This window comes from Stegodyphus dumicola, chromosome 12 (genome assembly GCF_044657685.1).
Source record: "Stegodyphus dumicola isolate Sdum_Otavi_A_Nest chromosome 12, ASM4465768v1".
Taxonomy (NCBI): domain Eukaryota; kingdom Metazoa; phylum Arthropoda; class Arachnida; order Araneae; family Eresidae; genus Stegodyphus; species Stegodyphus dumicola.
In genome coordinates this window covers 113,160,851-113,181,497 of record NC_140779.1, presented here as the reverse complement: position 1 = coordinate 113,181,497, position 20,647 = coordinate 113,160,851, and the positions used below count along the sequence as shown (strand labels likewise).

Below are 20,647 nucleotides of genomic sequence, written 5' to 3'. Positions count from 1 at the left end.
GCAGATAGTAGTGTACTGCAGGACATGGCACTCTTAACAGCTGTTGCGATGCGGAGAGTAGTTTAGTCTGTATTATATGTCCTTTAAAAAGGCAAAAGCAGTTAAAATTATTGTATTATTTAAGAACTGTCCAGTAAAAGATAGTAGATGTAACCCCTAGTGATGTGAATAGTAATTTGTGGAGACTAAGAAAATTTTAATTAAAGAAATAGAGTCATTCTGTAATTCAGAGCCAGAAATTATAGAAAGGAGCTATATGCGGAAGGTTAAAATAATTTTAATTATGTGTGCTATGTATTAAAATATATTTATCTTTTGTTCTTCCAATTTTTGAATATCTTGACCTTGAAATTTAAAGAAGGTAAATACATGCTATGGAACACAATTTCTGAATTATTTTTTAGGAAGAGAATGGAATAAAGAGAGAAATAAGCACATCACATAGTAATCATAAAAGTGTTCTTACTGAGATACCCACGGCAGGTAATTATAAATTGAGAATAAAAAATAAATTCGTCCTTTTTTATTTGTAATTTTGAGAAGAATTTGATCTTGGACATAAAGTTATGAAATTCTTACAATTTTAGCAGTTAACTCCAATATATTTGAAAATATTAAATGTCTTAAAATGTGTATGCATTATTATAATTTTAATACATTTTTCTGTATGCAGTTGTAATTAAACATGAATATGAAGAACAGAATGAACAGGAAGATATTCCAAAAGTTAGTCATGAGGTAAATAAAAAGTTTTAATTCCTGTTTTCAGATTTACTTTGTTGAAATCTTAGTAAACTAAAAATGAACAACAGGTCCAGCAATATCTTTATTTACCATGTTATTTAAAACCAGAAAATAACGTTAATCTCTCTTAATGACCCAAAAATTATGAAAAGAGGAAAATTGAAGCAATTTGATAATTGTTAAATGGAATTAAATTGTCTTTCTCTTTAGTTTTAAATGAATATTAGATTGACTTAAAGGCTATTCAGAGTTTTTTAATGTGTAATATTTATTAAAAGAGGTTTCTTTTGCATTTTTTTTAAAATTTAAAATGTAGCTCCTCGTAAGAAGGTGAAGTTCGAAAAGCTAAAAATTAAAAGCAAAAGAATCACCACTAATAAAAGAACACATAAAGTAATCATTTTGAAAAATATTAATTTTTAAATTTGTATGATCTTTGTGTGGTATACTTGCATGTTCCTTCCTTTTCCATTAAAAATTTGAAAAAGCGAAAATACATACTAGATTGTATTTCTGAAGAGATGTCTTAAATGATAAATACAGCACATTAAAATATAAAGATTCACTTATGTTCTTACTTTAGGTATTTCAAAGGCATTTATTCAATCCATTAGTATTCCTTTTACTTTTAAGTTATTTACCAGTGAAATGCGTGGTTTTCATTTCTTTTGTTAGAAAGATTTCTAAACTATTGATATGTATTGTAAGTTTTTAAACATTATGAACATATGAAAAGAAAATATACCTTAGCAATTTAAAATAAAAATTTATATTATTAAATCAGAATTTTATGATACATTAAAATATAAAACATTTACATTCTTCTTCAAATCTTTGAGTAATTTTTTTTTGCACTAGTCTTATCTCGAAGTACTCAGTGATCTGTTTTCACTTGAAAACATATCAGAGAAGTGAAGACTTGGTCATGTACAAACTTTGGCAACAAGGGGTACCTAAGAAATTCATTTTGTCATTGTTCCCTTTAGAAAAATTTGTATCCTTGCAGAAATTTTACTGAAGTTTTTTCCATTACTGGCGAATTCCACAAGCCCATATTTTAAATATAAAGACAAAACATATCATGGCTTGTTTATAAAAACTGTTGAATCTTGGAATACAACAAAAATGACACTTACAGAAGTGGCTGCAATGCTTAACTGAACGATTGTTGCGAGTATGCTTTCCATGAGAATGGTTATGTGAATGGTTGCCAGAGTTTGGCACATTCAGAAAATAGGACAACTTTTAGTAAGGTGGTTGCATTAATACTTAAGTACCCATTTTACATTATCACCATAATTGAAATCTAGGGCTAAATTCAGCTTCAGTGCTTTACAAATTGCAATTTTTTAATGTCAGTAGGATGTTCTACTGCCACGAAAACGATAGTCTTTTCGAGTTCTGTACAGTTACAATACTCTAATCTAGTTCTGAGTACTCGGTTGCAGAAAACCCGAAATCACTTCATATTTTTTTACCTGTAGAAGAGTATATGTATGTAAAATATTTGTGTGTGTGTGCAATTGGTAATTTTACAAGGATCCTTGTAGTCTCAGAATAAAATAGTTGGTTATAATTATCAGTTGATTATTATTATTTCTAGATTTGGCAAATTATGAGCATAAAATCATTTTATCTACAATATTTTGTCTTTATGCTTTGCAGCTCCCACCAGTGGGAAAGCTACGGAACTTTGATAGTTTGACTCAAATTCAAATCTTTGCACATCAGTTGGCTGCGTGATTTGATTCGATAACTTGGATTTTTGGCAGAACATGTGAGGGCTCCTGAAGGGCTTCTTAAAAGAAACTGTTTTGCATTATACGTGGGAAACCCATAAAAACTTCCAAGTGAAGTGGCAATTTGCCAGGATTTAAATAGTCAAACTTGTTCCGTAATGTTGATGCTTGCCTGCTGATAGGCAGCTGCATAAGATCTTTTGTGATTTTCCTCATGCATAATATCAATATAAGACAGTTTTCCATGAAGTCTTGCCTTTCCTTAAACAGATAGCATTATTTTGCTTTACCATAATGCAAATTGTTTATTTGGTGGTTTGCAAATGTTATAACATTTAAATAATGTTACAATGCTATTTTCTTATCATAAAATGAGAAATATTGTATTAAAAATATGTTTTTAGAAAAATAACATTAACACTTCACATATGGTTCCAATCTGAGCAGGGATATCTAGTTTATCTGCTCTCTGATTCAGATGAAAATTGTGAGAAAATTGTTTTTCCCCTTGATTTGAATATATGATTTGAGTGAGCACATAATGAATTCTGCCCTTTTTCTGCACAGGATAAAATTCGTTATTTGTTCGTTATTTTAATGCTAGACGTCTGTACGACGTCCATTTCTAGAGAATTTGCATAAAAACTTCAAATGTGGTCATCAAAATGTTTCAGTGATGGGCTGTATTAGCTTTGTCAAAAGGCATTTTGCCAGCTATATATTACCAAATTTTATAGAAAAGGAAACTAGAAGACAGTGTTCCATTTGATGTTTTAATAAAGATAAAAATGGGAAGAAAATGCATGAACGGCCTTGCGTTTGGTGTCATGAGTATCAGGTTGGATTATGTTTGGAGCCATACTTCGGAGTTTATTACAGAAAAAAAAAAAAGTTCTTTTTCATCGCAAAGTTTTTGTCAAAATTTTTGTAACATATTAATTAAAAATTAAATTTTGCTAAGAATAAAAATATTGTGTGCATTTTTAAAGTAATAAATTATGCCATCTGTAATCATGGGCATTATATTGCTTAGTGGCACAGTGTCTAGCATGTCACGCTACAGCACCACAGGTCCGGGGTTCAAGGCCCAGCCAGGGCGAGGCTGCTTTAGGCATTCATCCCTTGAGTTGATGGATAATATGAGTACTGAGGTTACTTGGGGACTAAACACCACATGCGACAAGCTGACCACTAGTCCAAAGCGTATGTTCATGAACTCCAGGGACCACTGCCAAGATAGCTGATAATAGGGCTTTGCAGGACATGGCACTCTTAATTTTTGTTGCCCCACGGAGAGTAGTTTAGTTTGTATTATATGTAGTTTAAAAATGCAAAAACAGTTAATATTAAAAAATGCAAAAGCAGTTAATATTATTGTATTATTTAAGAACTGTCCAGTAAGAGATAGTAGATGTAACCCCTAATGTTGTGAATAGTAATTAGTGGAGACTAAGAAAATTTTAATTAAAAAATACAGTAAAAACATAAAGTATTTCAGAACCAGATATTATAAAAAACGAGCTATGTGTGGAAGGTTAAAATAAAGTATTTTTAATTATGTGTGCCATGTATTAAAATATATTTATCTTTTGTTTTTTCAACTTTTGAATATATTGACCCCGAAATTTAAAGAAGGTAAATACATGTTATGAAACACAATTTCTGAATTATTTTTCAGGAAGGGAATGAAATAAATAGAGAAATAAGCACATCATATAGTAATCATAAAAGTGTTCCTACTGAGGTATCCACAACAGGTAATTATAAATTGAGAATAAAGAATAAGTTTGTTCTTTTTTATTTGTAATTCTGAGAAGAATGTGGTCTTGATCGTAAAGTAATCAATTAACTTCTCATCATATTGCCAGTTAAGTTGAATTTTTTTGAAAATATTAAATGTCTGAAAATGTGTATGCATTATTATAGTTTTGTTAAATTTTTCTGCATGCAGTTATAGTTAAACATGAATTTGAAGAACAGAATCAGCTGGAACATATTCCAGAAATTAGTGATGAGGTAAATAAAAAAGTTTACTTTCTGTTTTCAAATTTTAGTAAAATAATAATGAGAGACAGTTTCTGCAATGTCTTAATTTACGATGTTATTTAAGAGCAGAAAATAACGTTAATCTCTCTTATTGCCATAGAAATTATTAAAAGAGCGAAATGGAAGCAATTTGATTATTGTTAAATGTCATTAAAATGTCTTTCTCTTTACTTTGAATTGAATATTAGATTGATGAAAAGGCTATTCTGTGTTTATGCATGCTATTTATTTAAAGAGGTTTCTTTTGCATTATTCTAAAAATTTAAATATGTAGCTCTCCATAAAAAGGTGAACACCAAAAAGCTAAAAATTATAACCAAAAGAATCACCACTAATAGAACACATAAAGTAATCATTTGGAAAAATATTAATCTTTAAATTTGTATGGTCTCTGTATGGTATATTTGCATGTTCCTTCCTTTTCCATTAAAATGTGACAATACATAGTATATTGTATTTCTGAAGAACTGCCTTCAATGATAAATACAGCACATTAAACATGTAAAGATTCACTTATGTTTCTTACTTTAGGTATTTCAAAGTCATTATTCGTTGGAATAATTTTCTTTTTACTTATACACAATATCTTTCTACTTGTATATATATTTTATGGTATTTACCTGTTAACACAACCAATTTGGTTCCATTTGGTAATTTTTACGGACGGAAAGAAAAAAAGTTGCTTACAATGTGAAGTTTGTGGATTTAATTTCTTTTGTTAGAAACATTTCCAAACAATCGATATGTATTGCAAGTTGGTAAACATTAAAAACATAGGAAAAGAAAATATACCTTAGCAATTTAAAATGCAAATTTTGATTTTTGTCGTACATTCAAATATAGAACATTTACATTCTTGTTTAAATCTTTGAGTTTTTTTTTTTTTGGTGCTAGTTTTATCCTGAAGTACTTAGCAATTTGTTTTCACTTAAAAACATACCAGAGAAGTGAAGACTTGGTCATGTACAAACTTTGGCAACAAGGGGTACCTAAGAAATTCATTTTCTCACTGTTCGCTTTAAAAAAATTTGTATTCCTGCAGAAATTTTACCGGTGTTTCTTCCATTACTGGCAAATTCCATAAGCCCACATTTTAAATATAAAAGCAAAACGTATCATGGTTTGTGTATAAAAACTGTTGTGTCTTGGAATACAACAAAAATGACACTTACAGAAATGAGTGAAGTGTAGACTGAAGGAATTGTTGTGAGTATGCTTGCCGTAAGAATAATCATGTGAATGGTTGCCAGAGTTTGGCACATTCAGAAATTGGACAACTTTTAGCAAGGTGGTTACATTAATACTTAGGTATCCATTTTACATTATCACCATAATTCAAATCCAGGGCTAAATTCAGCTTCAGTGCTTTACAATTTGCTATTTCTTCATGTCCGTAGGATGCTCTTCAGCCATGAATACACTACTCATTTCTAGTTCAGTACATTTACAATATTCATGTCTAGTTCTGAATACTCGACTGCAGAAAATCTGAAATTACTTCATCTTTTTTTACATGCAGAAGAGTATATGTATGTAAATATTTTTGTATGTGTGCTATTGCTAATATTACAAGGATACTTATGGTCTCAGATTAAAATATTTGGTTAGAATTATCAGTTGATTATTATTATTTCTAAATTTGGTGAATTATCAGCATAAAATCAGTTTATATGCAATATTTGGTTTCATGGTTCGCAGCTCCTACCAGTGGGAAAGCTACGGAACTCTGATAGTTTGACCCAAAAATCAAATCTTGGCAGATGGGTTGGCTGTTGGCTGCATGATTTGATTGGATAACTTGAATTTTTGGCAAAACATGTGAGGGCTTCAGAAGGACTTATTAAAAGAAACTGTTTTGTATTATACATGGGAAATGCATGAAAATTCCAAGTGAGCTGCCCATTTGCCAGGATGTAAATAGTGAAACTTATAATGTTCAGTAATGTTACTGCTTGCGTGCTGGTAGGCAGCTGCATAAGAGCTTTTGTGGTTTTTCTCATACATAATATTAATATAAGACAGTTTTCCATGAATTTGGGCCTTTTCTTAAATAGATAGCATTATTTCATTTTACCATAATGCAAATTGTTTTTTCTGGTGATTTGCAAATTTCATAACATTTAAGCAATGGTATACAATACAATGTCTGTAATCTGGACGTCCATTATCCGGAATGATCTATAATCCAGACCTCAAAGCTACAAACATTTTTCTTTTGTATGGTTTACATATGCACGTTTAGCATAGAAAACGAAGCAACTTAAACAACTTACATTGAAAGAAATGTTTAATAAATAAACAAATAAATATTAAGCTATTTTTTTAAATTTTGATACCCTTTAGATCATAATTGCTCTTTATTTCATAAATTATGGTTTCATATTTTTAATTGTATAATTTCTGCATGCTGTCTTACGAGATTTAAATTGATGATCTGTCGTTGAAGTCCCAAGGAGTCCGGATTACGGACTTTGTATTGTAATGTTATTTTCTTATCATAAAATCAGAACTATTGTAATAAAAATATGTTTTTAGAAAATAACATTAAGACTTTGCATGTGGTTCCAATCTGAGCAGGGTTATCAAATTTATTTTCTGCTATGATTCACATGAAAAGTGTGAGCAAATATTTCCCCCCCCCTTGATTTGAATATGAATCACATAAAAGCTACGAATGTGGTCATCAAAATATTCCAGTGATGTGCTGTATTAGCTTTGTCGAAAGGTGTTTTGCCAGCCATACATCACCAAGAAAAGGAAACTAGAAGACAGTGTGCCATTTACTGTTTTAATAACAAAGCTAAAAATGGGAAGAAAATGCATAAAGGGCCTTGCATTTGGTGTCATGAGTATGAGGTTGGATTATGTCTGGAGGCATACTTGAGAGTTTATCACAGAAAAAAAATTCTGTTTCATTTGCAAAGGTTGTGCCAAAATTTTTGCAACAAATTAATTAAAATTAAATTTAACCAAGATTAAAAATATTATGTGCATTTTTAAACTTATAAATCATGCCACCTTTAATCATGGGCATTGTATTATATATTGGTGCAGTGGCTAGCATGTCACTCAACAGCACCACAGGTTCGGGGTTCGAGGCCCGATCGCATAATGGCAGACTGCACATTGAGTTCAGCAGTGTTAAGCGAATATCGCATACTGCGCATGCCCCCCCCAAAAAATTTGGTGTAATTTTTACGTTGGCACGATTTGTAAAGGAGATAAATATGGTATATTGTAGATGTACCGCCATCTGATTGTAAACAAAACTGGTGTTTAAATCTTCGTAGAGTATATCTGAAATGTAAAATAATTACTGCTTTAAAATAAGATTTATTTCCTTTATTGCTTCAACAACTGGAAAGTTCAATGATACTATCAAGTATAAGTTCGATTGAACTGTGCAAAAAATGGGTAAAGGAATTGAGCGTAAATACAAATGCCCCAGTGGATAGCGCAAGAGCTCCAAACCAAGTGCTACTAGAAGATTGCTTTCAGGTGTGTATATATTTTTCCATTTCAGTAAATTTTATATGGTATAAGTGCAAGTATGTTTATATACTATGTCACAGTATCACCTTTCTTAACACACATACAATTCATTAATTTTTTAACATTTTCTAAATTTATATATAATGTAAAATTAAAAAAAAACATTTTAATAAAGGATTTGTTTCCTTACTGTTCTTATGTTTTTGAAAAGAAACACCATTTTCAAGAAACTTCAAGAAGAAAACTATTAGTATTTACAGCATAATTTTATTACAGCTAAAACTGATGCAAGATACATGTACTTGGGCAATTTTACTTTACTAATTTTCTAGAAGTGACCATATTTTTATCTCAAAATATGTTGAAACTTTTTTTTTAAAGTTAATGTAAAATAATGTTAATGAACTTGTAATGTAATGAATTGTGTTATAACTGTAAAAAATTGGTAAAAATAAAATATAATTGGTTCAAATTTATTTAACTTCTTATATTATTAAGTATCTATTGAATATAAAAGCTGATGAAATATCAAATGTAACAATTTTTATTTTTAAAAGGTAGATTATTGTACAGCATGTAGGAATTGATTATGATTTTTTATAATCCTAAAGTAATATTAAAGCCAACAATAAAGTATATTTTGATATATGTAATTTTTCATGAATGATTACATAACATTGCCCTTTAATATTAAAAAGTATACTTAGATTGTTTTCATGTGTGCTATGTATTATTGCAAATTAGTACTTCAGAAAATTGCATATTTCTGCAGTGTAAAGTATATATGCCATCATGTAAGTTATAGAAAAACATATACATGTAACTGCACATGCAGCAGGAAGGCAAGATAACAATTTTGACTGTCAGTTATCATTGCTTGTATCTGTCAAGCTGACTAAACAGACTATAGTAGCCAAAGATAAGTTGTAGAAAGTGTGTACCAGAGATGCATATATGAATTACAGTTTGTAGATAATCATTCTTAATAGTAAAATTTAAATACAGTAAAAATAGAACCCCTTATTTCGTTTTTTTATAAATTCTCTTTTTTTGATGATGTGATTTCACAACCATTGGCACTCTTCCATTGTTAAACAATTAATTCAGCACTGAACAACATACTATTGTATTCCTATAAAAATAATAAAAATATTTTGTGTGTGTGTGACCAAGTTATGATCTAAGGCTTTTCAATGCTTGAATCATCCTTTTAAAGATTTTTTATAAAATGGTTTTAATTTCAGGTATTGGCACAGCGAATGGCAGCTGAAAAATTTTGGCCCTTGTTTCTGGAAATGGAATGTTAGATGTAAGTAATGATATCTGAGTTATTGTTAATAATACTGTGAAGCACTTAAACTGCACTGTATGCTTTGCTAATGCATATGTATTAGTCAATTGTGGTTATTATGAAAGAGGTGAATTTCAAATACAATTGTTTCAATTACAATTATTACAGACTTTATTTAGTTTTGTCATAATGCTAATTAAGAAAATGCAAAAATTAGTGCATAAGCATACTAAGTAGTTCAGATTAAGATTTGTTCTTAATTTATAGTAGGCACTCATTTACACATATGATGACTCGCACACTGATATAAATTTGGTGTGCTTTAATGTACTATTTACATGTCTCCTATATTCAGATTTGAATGATCATCTGCCAACAAATTCAGTTAATAAGGAATTGTTGACCTTATTAGTTTCTTGCAAATGTGTGGAATTTGGAAACATTTTTAGATTCAGTGTAGTTGTTGTTTGCTTCTCAGGTTTTTGCATAATATCAATCAGAAACATTACTTCTTCATTTTAAAAGTCAAAGAGATAAAATTAAAAAAATGAATTGGTTAATATCATATCTAAAATGTTCTTGTATTACACAACTATTATTTAAGCCATCTAAATGGGGGCAATATTTTTATGAGACTTTTATTTACTTTCCAGTATATGTCATTGAAGCCATTCAAATCCCACTTGGGCATTTTCAAGCATACTACTTGTTGAGTTTTATGTCTGATTGTAAGCACAAAGTACGTATAATTATTATGTAATTAATCTATCGTCCCTTCAAATATTTCTGTAAAATTACAGGAGGCAGGGATATATTTGAGCTTTGATTAAGTCTTAAGGTAGTCACCATGACAGATAAAATAACAGATGAATAATAGACTACCCATAATCAGCAACATATAATGCAAGGATATGAAAATGAAGATTGCTTATTAGCATAATAGTGCATTGTATATTAGATGTAAAAATTATAGAACTGAAAATTTGTCACATATCATCTTTGCTTATATACATTGAAAATAAACAGTCTGCTTCTGCAACAGATTAAATATCAAGTGTCTTATCTTGAAATTTTTTGTATACATGGAGCTTTACTTTTTAGTACTTTATACAAAGAACAGTATATATACTGATTATCAAGTCTGCATAGAAATTTTTAATGTAAAATTCTTGTGTATAGATTAAGTTGATATTTCGTATCTTTTGTACAGATTTAGTTGATATTTTGTAAGATTTGGCAATATTTTTTACTTTTATTCTAAATACTGTGCAAAACAATTGTAGAAGATTACATTAGGTAGCTTATATTGATAGCTTTCATTAGTATGTATGTAATATTTTGGCAGGTAGGTACAAGAATAACAAAGCTTGACACTATAACTACATCATAGTCCAGACGTTCTTATGGCTGAGTAGAAGGCTGCTAGACTTTCTATGTCATAACTGTTCTAACAAAGGAAAGAAAAAGATGGGATGAGCAGCAGCAAGGTCTTGTAGCAGCGGTAGAAGAAAGCAGTCTGACAAAAATGACACTTATTCAGTATTTATACTAGCGAGTTACTAGCATGCCAAAATGTTCTTGAAAGTACTGGTCTAGGAGGAAGATCGTGAAACTGCGGAAAGTTAATTATAGGTTGCCTGTTCATGCAGAGCAAAGCCATCATATTTTTTATATTTTACATGTATGTAATACATATTTTTGTGTGTGTTGGTGAATATATTCTGCCTCACTAGCAAGTAATGGAAACTGACGATCAAAAGATTGATGAATATTTAATAATTTTGATGGGATGGAGGAAACTTTAGCTTTGAAAGTAAAATAGTTTAAAATGTATTAAATATGGTTTTCCAGAATGTTTCATAGTACAGTTTTTAATCTCAGACTAAATGATACATTTTATATTTAGTTTCGAAGTTCATGTTCTTTTGTCATAAAATATGTTTTATTGTAATTCGTCTTAGATTGTAAAGTTAAATTTATAAGAATATGATGAGTTAAAAATGTATTGCAGATATTAAACTAGATTTGAATTATATGTAATTTTGAAATTTTAGAGATCTTGCTTCATGTAATTACTTTTAATGTTTTAATTAAATTCTTAATTAATGCTATTGTGCATGTATTAGAAAGTGAAATGAAAGAATAATTAGGGATATAATTTGGCTGCATTCTGTTGTTTCTCAGTTCAATTATTCTGCATTCAAAAAATTACTCAAGGTTTCTCATGAATACCAGCTTAAACAGTTCCGAAGTATTTCTGCAAAATATATGTAATTACTTAAGAATTGTATCTTTTTGATAATATTTTTTAGCCTTTACAAGTTACTGCCAAAATTATTTTGTTCAGAAATCTCCGAGGGGATTAGTGTGTCTCGCATAGTTACCCTGGTGTCATACTATAACACTGAAATTGGTAGATGTATAATTGAATGTTTAATCAAAAATGTCTAATTCCTCTTTTATGATATTTCACAAATTAATACTACTGAAAGAAGAAATATTGGTACATTAAGATTTTCTTAATTTTCATTATGTATTTGTTATGATACATGTATTAATGTCATTATAAGTTAGCATTTGGTAATGCTTGTTTCAACAATATAGGTGTGTATATCATTGAATTACTGTATTTGAATTTTAATAAACCTTTCTTATCATTTAGTAGTACTTTTCCATAAAACCCTGAACATTCAAAGCACCCATATCACTAACTCTCGATTCTAAATAATACTTGAGTTTACTGAATTCGTGTATTAGTAACAAACTTGAAAAATAATACAACAGTGATATATTTTGAGGTAAAAAAAATTCTACTCAATTGGATATTCTAAAATGTTCTTCCTTTTAATAGAGGAAAATTTTTTAAGAATTTAATTAGTATTTGAATATTGTATTAGTATATCATTAATTAGTATTTGAATATATTGTGTGTGTAACAAATATATAGTGAATAAATTTTGAACAATAACTTCATACGAAGAAATGTAATCTGCCTGAATTAAAAAATTTTTTAAATGTTATTTAAGGTCCTACAAATAATAAAAAATATGCATTTTTTCATATTTACATATTACATGTTTTCATATTGCATATTTATTTATTTAATAATAAATATATATACATGTTTTTCATATTTACAGCTGTTACAGATATGCTATGTACCCAGGTAAAAAAATTAAAGAATTAAGTTTATTGTCACCAAAACAAATGTATACTTTGAAACACAGGCTGCATAAAAATGAAAATGGCTAAATTAAAATAGTGATTTGAGGTTGTAGAATATTCATTTATTTTTATTAAGCAGTTATTTTATGTTAATTAGGTTTTCTTTCTCGCTTTCCATTTTCTTGCCAGAATGCTAATTTCTAGTTTAAGTGTATTCAAATGAGGTAGAAAGAAGTAGTATTTAAAGGAAGAGGTTTCAGATGCCAGAATCAGGGCGAAGAATCTACTTGAAGACCACATTACTAGTTGGCTCTCTTGAGAGCAGATTATATGTGGCACTGCATTATTCTTGCCATTAGGCTTATCACACCAATATTAGGTTTGAGCCAATTTGCACATTTTCTGTCTGTGTAACCTTTGGGCTAACTAAAATTTACTTAGTAAATTCATTTCTTTACTTTTGATTTATGTCATAAATGCTGGCTGTTTCTGTAGGCATAAGCTGTGCACTCTGTTAATTTGTCTGAGTTTATAAAAGGGTTTTTTCACACCTATTCCAAACCTCTGTTGTAATTTCCAAGACATAGTGAGAAGTCGTTTAGTTTTCCAGAGTTCTCACACAGTATATATTACCAAAGAGGTTGAAACTCTATTAGGTGTAAGAAAGACCAAAAGGAGATTCATTAAATCAAGAAAAGTAATCAGTGGAAAGGGCTTTTAAACTTAATAATGAAAAATCGAATTTTACACCAAATATTCAGACTTTTGTAACTGTTTTCTCTTCATTTTGAGCAGTTTTTCAGATAACACAGTAAATCTCGGGGGGGGGGGAGGGAGGAGATTTGAAATCATGATAACTGCCGGTACGGCAGAATTTAGGTACAGCAAAATTGTAAAATTCAGTGAAGCATCAAGCAATAAAATTTTAGAATTTTGGGGGAAGGGCATTTGACAACAGAAATTATTGCCTACAAAGTCAGCAAAATGCATAGCATGATACAGTATTCATTACCATGACAAACTTGTTTGAGGATAAGTTCAAGAAAATGTTTTCTAGCTGTTACATAAAATCGGTAAAAAATTATCTTTGAAAGGTTATCCGATTATATCATTACTAATCTGTTAAAAAATTTGAAAAGCAATCAGAAGCCGTATCTCTAGGATCTTTACGTCACAATTCATTTTTATTTTTTGAATATGATATTTAGATCTCTCGTCCTAACAAATAAATCTTCATTCGTATAAAGCATCAAAAATAATAAATGTAATAAATTTTTTCTAGTTGCGCTGAAAGCTACACCTGAATATAAAGATAAGAAAGACATCAGTAAATTGCTGTTGTTGATATTTACTGATCATAATGGTAGTCAACAGAACGTGATCACATATACCATCTTCAAAACTTTGATTTTTATCAAGCTTCGTATAAATACCTGGTTTTTGTTAGTCACGTAACGTGGTATCCTAAATTTGAGATGACAGATGAAATAACACTAGTTCTGAATTAGCTCACTCAGGAAGTGAAATTTTCTCCTTCCCATCAATATAGCATATTTATAGATCCCAATGTTGGCGATCACTAACTAAATATGTTATGGATTAGAAGCCTGATGGGACTTTGCACTCCACAAGTTTTTCTTTATTCGCTTTATCTGCATGCATGCTTGGTTGTGGAAGAAATTAAAAAGCCTTTTTTACTTAGATTATTCGAATATATACGCCAGACATTTATTTTTTGAACTGTAATTATAATTTGGAATGTGGTGCTAGAGCCATTGCAGTCAAACTGAACGCTAGTTTGTTTAGAATTTAGAGAGTTTGGTTACACCATCGAGGCTTGAACTACCAGTGTTTGGCAGCTCGCTTGCTAGAATTTAGGGAGGAACTGATTGTTAGAATTGGGTTAGGCTCTTTGAATGTAGCAAAGCCACAAGGGTTACCTCCTTAAGATGGCAGATGCCTTCGTGGAGGAATTTTTTAAAGGCTTAGATTAGTTTATTATGGCAAAGCACAGTAGGATGCCTTCATGTTGGACTTTCTTAGAAAAATTGGCTCCCCATACACGTTACACATGGAGAAAACTATGAAAACGTCCATGCAGTCGGCCCGTTAGCCTTGATTCGAACCCAGGTCGGAACTGCCAGTGTTCAGTAATTTAATCGCTTGGCCGTGGGTGAGTCTAATTGCTGAATAAAACTGGCTTGTATTCATGTTACACACAGGGAAAACAAACCATGCAGCCAGCTGGTTCGCCTGGATTCGAACCGAAACCAGGTCGAACTTCCAGTAATCAATATTCTTAACCACTCGGCCACTGATGGCGCATGGCAGAAGTAGGAGCCACAGTTATTGTAGTGAATACTGGCTCTGGTTACTAGTAGGATTATATATTGGTAATCATCCAAGCTACAGCAATGAAATTTCGGAGCATAGTTGGGAAGTCAAATGCGACACTCCAATGAACGTTATATATATAAAGATGGAAAAATTAAAAAAAAAGGGGGGGGAACTTACTATGCAAATACATGCATTCATTAGTAAACATTTTATAAAAATTTATTGTTAATTTAGCATTATGAATTCTCAGAATTATCTCATCAGAGTATTTTTCCTCCTTTGTTAATCCGATATAATTGAGTAAATTTATATGCTGTAATATTTTTGCCTGTTATGTACATAGTTTTTTTTTTTTTTTTTCCCGTTCAGAGTTAGACAAAACGGAACGTACATTGCACTGAAATTACTTTGTCGAGAACGTAAGTGAATAGAAACAGATATTGGGTTTCATTTTTAGAAGTTATGATATCACTTTCTGTAAAAAAAATGTTATAAAATTTTTAATTTGAAATTATTGTACTTCGTTTCCAGTAGCGCAGAATGGTAAAGATTTAATGAGAATACAAGCAAAGCATGTGTTTAGAAATGCTGTTATAATTTTCCTATTTTTTTATGGTAGGTCAAGGAAAAAGGCAGGCTGCTAAATACGGTAAGGACACCTTGCTCTGTTCACCTTGCTCTGTCATTTTCAATGTCGAATCTCGACATTGAAAATGCAACATCAAGAAGGAGTGGTCAGAAAGTGATGAAATTTGGAAAAAAGAGACATCAAGTAGCAATAAGTGATCTTTATTTCAAAATGATAGAATACAGAGTGAGAACAGCATCGGCTGAGTAGAATGTAGAACCACAGCGGACAGCGAGGCACGAAGAAACACTTCTAGGCATAGAATCAGTAACAGTGCGGATGGTGTCCTGAGGGATGGCTCTCCATTCCCATTCAACCATTTGCCACAGTTCATCTTCTGAACGAGGCAGGGGCAGAGTCTGCAAATGGCGTCCAATTACATCCCACACATGTGACAGGTCAGGAGAGTACGGTGGCCAGGGAAGCATCTGTATACCTTGCAGAGCATGTTGGCAGATGCGAGCACTGTGTGGTTGGGCATTATCCTGCTGAAAAATTGCATTAGGCAGACCCTGAAGGTAGGGGATTGCCACTGGCCGCAGTACATTATCCAAGTACCGTTGGGTCGTCATATGCCCTGCATAGGAACTAGAGGTGACCTGCAATCCTAGGCAATAGCGCACCAAAACATTAGGCCACGTTGTCGCGTGGTGGGGTGTTCCACAGTTACTGTCGGATTAGATCTGTCTCCATGTTGACGCCACACACGTATCGGCGACTGTCACTGGATAAACAGAAGCGTGACTTTCTGAGAACATGACGTTTCGCCATTCTGTCATCCACATTGCTCCAGTTCGGCACCATTCTAAACGTTGGCATCTATGCTGTGGGTTCAATGGCAGTCTTCTTAACGGATGGCGTGGGTGCAGGCCATGTTCAACCAATTGACGGGAAATGGTTGTCGGCAGATGCATTGATCCATGCAAGCTGATGTCACTCTGGCTGCACCTGCACCCCTCCTTCTTCCCACATTTCCTTGTTTCAACCATGGTCGCTATAGCCGATGCACTGTGCTCGCATCCATGTGGGTATCAGCTGCGATTTGACGTAAGGACCAACCTGCCCTTCTTAGCCCGATCACCATACCCCTCGTAAAATCGTCTATCTGCTGGACGTGCCTTCATTGATGGCGGCCTGGCATTCTCTCCTATTACACGTATCCTTCGGGACAAAAACCACTATTCTTCAATAATTCGTCTGGCAGAAATAATGACACAAATATTGCCCATTCTGCACATTCCTTCCCTTATATCTTACTTCATGTGCGTCGGAGAGCTTCATATTTCACATCATTTGCATAACTTAGTGACGTGCGTCTACTCTAAAATTTGCATAAATTTCTGACCACTCCTTCTTGGCATTGCATTTTCAATGTCGAGCAGTGTATATAGCAAATCCGCTCTGAAATGAGGGGCAAAGCAGTTAAGTAGCTGAATACTAGTAGTTCGGTCCGAGTTTCAAATCCCACGAAGAGACTGTGTCCGCATGTGTAACGTGTATAGGAGCCAGTTTCCCTTAGAAAAACTTGCACGAAGGCATTCTTTCCATTAGGCAGATAGATTGTACCGATGTTTATGTTATCAACAGTACTGGTTATTTTAAAAATGGCCTTCCTAGAAAGGTGATTGCCAAAAAGTATTCTCTATGCTTATTTATACGTTATGCATGAATATACTCTTATTAGTCAATCTAACATATATGAATTACTAATGCTTAAAACAAATTCAATTTTCAATACTGTGTTTCCCATTCAAACACAAAGACATACACAAAAAAATTCCCCCAACAGATTCATACACAAAGATGATAAACCAGCTCAGTAAGTAATTAGAGTTACATGCGGAAAAGAGTATATATACATATAAATACGTAATATATATATATATTTGTATATCGTTTTTTCCGGATGTGTATATAATATGTATCATTTTACTTTACTAAAATATTATGTTCAATTTTGTAATTTACGAATTTCTTCCCTCTTGTCATGTATTATCAGCTTGTACTTTATAAACCTGATACCCCTTCAATTAACAGTTGTATTTTATAAACCCGAAACATAGAAATGCAATTTGATTTTATGCATTTCAGTATCAAGTGAAATATGTCCTCAGGCACAGCATCCAAGGAGCGCTAAATTGATGCTACGGAATTTTTTAATGAAATGTTTTCCATTCTTGACATACAGAAAAGGGGGCGCAAATTCTTCATTTGTCCCTGGACACTGGAAACTCTAGCTATGCCCCTGTTCATTATAATACTTTATGTAGTTTTCATTCAAAGCGGAACTCGGATAATGTGCCACAAATTATTTTCACACAAATTTTTTTATGCAAATAATACATCCTGCTAGCGTTTTTGTAATAAAATGCATGTTAGCAACTGATTTCTGATTTTCGTTGTATTTTGATATTGCTGCCAAAGATATTTGATCAAGAATAGTATCTATTACTACGTTTATGTGTATAAATACATGGAGTATTTCTCCGTGTACTAGAAAGATTTGATTTATCCACTTTTGAATTAAAAAAATATAGCTAGGAGTGTTATACGATTTTATAATACAAGTAAAAAAATATATATATAAAGCTCTGCAAAGTACTTACACATATTTATGGAATATTATGGATGGTAATTTATGGAATATTATGAATGGATGAGTAAATGGAATATTATGGATGGATGAGTAAATGGAATATTATGTGCATGCTATATATGTATACACATATCATCAAGTATAAAATCATATAATTTTTGTCTCGATGAAATTACTGAAATGGTTAAAAATCTAGTATTTTTAAAAACTGTGTTCCACAGAATAACGGCAAATTATAAAACATTGCGCAATATTGAAAAGCATGATGAACAAATTTTGCGAAAAGGAATTGCGACTGCTGCACATATCTCACAGATATCTTTCATTCAACACAAAAGTGGAAAAGTTCTATTCCTGGTCAAAACATACCCTGCAGTCCGAGTCACAGATGGAAGAAATGACAGCAGGTCTTTTGTTCAACTGAGGGGATGTGTTTAAGTGTTTTATGGCTTACTTACTTTCCCATCAAACGAGCACAGAGGAAGGAAAGCATCATTGTCATAGTAACCAGGCTGTAGGTAGTTTTGCAGATTTGACTCTTTATTGTTCAACGTTCATAGCGCCATCTGTTATTAAAAATCGACATGAGAAAGGGGTATTAATTCCTCTTGAAGAAAAATTTATTTCTTAACTTAGTAAGGCAACTAATTCATAGACCAAAATATGCATTTCTGCAGACATTCTGAACTTCAGGAAATATGAATACAGCCACAGTTGTATCATATGTAAAATGTTATGAAATATATTTCTTTTAAATGCTTGGAATATTCAGAAAAGTATCTAAATTCGAAGAACTGGTAAAATATCTTTTACTTGCAATGATTCTTTGTAATTTGATTATATCACCATTAATAAGAATGTTAATCCCCCATGCCCACTCCCAGAATAAAAAAATATATTGTTTATCTACTGAATGCCATAATATATATATATATATTATATATATATCGGATTTTATAAGGAGAATTTTTCCAATAATTTTTACACACACACACACATATATATATGTATATTGGATTGATTTGTTTCCTTTGACAAGTCAATTAATCTAAGATCAATGACAATAGCTACCTTTTAAGTACTTTAAATTTTACTTTTAATTTTGCTATTTAAAATTTTTACTGTTCAAAATAATATTTCTATGCAGCTTTTAAATAATTTTTAATACAATAGAACTACACTGGTGTGCAAAAATTAAGGACGAGACGGTTTTTTCAAAATAACTTTGTACAAAAGCTTTCCGAATCAACACATTTAATACCGTAAGATCCTCAATACGCAAGGACATGAGTAATGTAAGCAACACTTACTAAAAGAGAAATCAGAGGGATAAAAAGAAGCTTTATTGAAAAAGTAGCATGGAGCGCAATGCGACTGAAGGCTGAAACATCCCTGTGATGGATGTCCAGCAAGAAACATTCGGTCTTTAATAGGAGATATGATCTCCCCTGACTGCTAGGCAGGTTTCACAGCGTCTGGCCATGCTGAGAATGAGGGTGTCAATGAGTTGTTGAGGCATTGCTGCCCATTCGTCTTGCAGCGGCAATCGAAGCTCCGGAATTGTTACTGGTGGTAAGGTACGAGCTGCCAAGCATCTGCCTAGAAAATCCCATACATGCTCGATGGGATTGAGATCCGGAGATCGTGCCGGCCAATCCATACGTTCAGTATCCTCACTCTCTAAGAGCTGTTCGGCAGCTACTGTGCGATGACATGGTGCATTGTCGTCCATGAAAAGGAACTGCGGACCCATAGCACCTCTAAAAAGACGCACATATGGAAGAAGAATCTCGTTACAATAACGGGTCCCGTTGATTGAACCTGCGTCGAAGATGTGAAGGTCTGTACGACTACCAAGCATGATGCCTCCCCAAACAAGAACACCGCCACCTCCATACCTGTCCCTTTCAATGATGTTCGAGGGATGATTGCGGCTTGCCCGCTCTCTCCAGATGAGTATGCGATGAGAATCGCTACTCAGACTGAATCTGCTCTCATCTGTAAAGAGTATTCGTCTCCATTCATTGTCTCTCCAATTCCGGTGTTCCCGGCACCACAGAGAACGCCTTCTCCGATGGGCAGGCGTTAGAGGTACACACCGTACAGGGCGTTGTGCAAACAGACCACCACCATGCAGTCTTCTGGCCACGGTAAAACGCGATATCGTTCGTCCAGTCGCCTGTGTCGTGTGTCTAGCGATTTCTCCCGCTGTCTGCCGCCTGTTTCTTCTGGCCTGTAAGGCAATATAGCGGTCATCTGCAGGTGTGGTTCCTCGTGGACGACCACTACTAAACCCCCGGATAGCTGTTCCTGTAGTTTGAAATTGTCTCCAAAGTTGTGAAACGATGCTGTGAGCAATTCCGAACTCTGCAGCCACACTTGTCACACTGCGGCCTTCCTCCAACTTCCCAATGATTCGACCTCGGGTGAAAGCATCCAGATATCATCTAACAGATTGATTATTCGCCATTTCTCGCTGAGGCAGCAACTCAGTGTGATTTTAACTGCTATACGGCGTGCAATCTCTTTGCCAGAAATACTGATCTTACACCGACAACATGCTTTATACTACTCAGACACTCCCCCATTACGTCTACCTGCATATCTGC

At 32.6% G+C, this 20,647-nt stretch overlaps 1 protein-coding gene across 5 annotated transcripts in view; it reads left to right on the top strand.

The window, feature by feature from the left end:
• LOC118179836 (uncharacterized) overlaps positions 1 to 20,647 on the top strand; it is a 94,154-nt gene that overhangs the window by 40,614 nt on the left and 32,893 nt on the right. For all 5 annotated transcript variants that reach the window (XR_015038259.1, XR_015038258.1, XR_015038260.1 and 2 more), the window contains 4 exons: positions 405 to 483; positions 674 to 738; positions 4,162 to 4,240; positions 4,435 to 4,499. Coding sequence is in view for 2 of the 5 variants with exons in the window: in XM_085806806.1 (XP_085662932.1) it covers positions 405 to 483; positions 674 to 738; positions 4,162 to 4,240; positions 4,435 to 4,499 (288 nt within the window). In the remaining 3 variants the exon portion in view is untranslated. The remainder of the gene's footprint in view (positions 1 to 404; positions 484 to 673; positions 739 to 4,161; positions 4,241 to 4,434; positions 4,500 to 20,647) is intronic.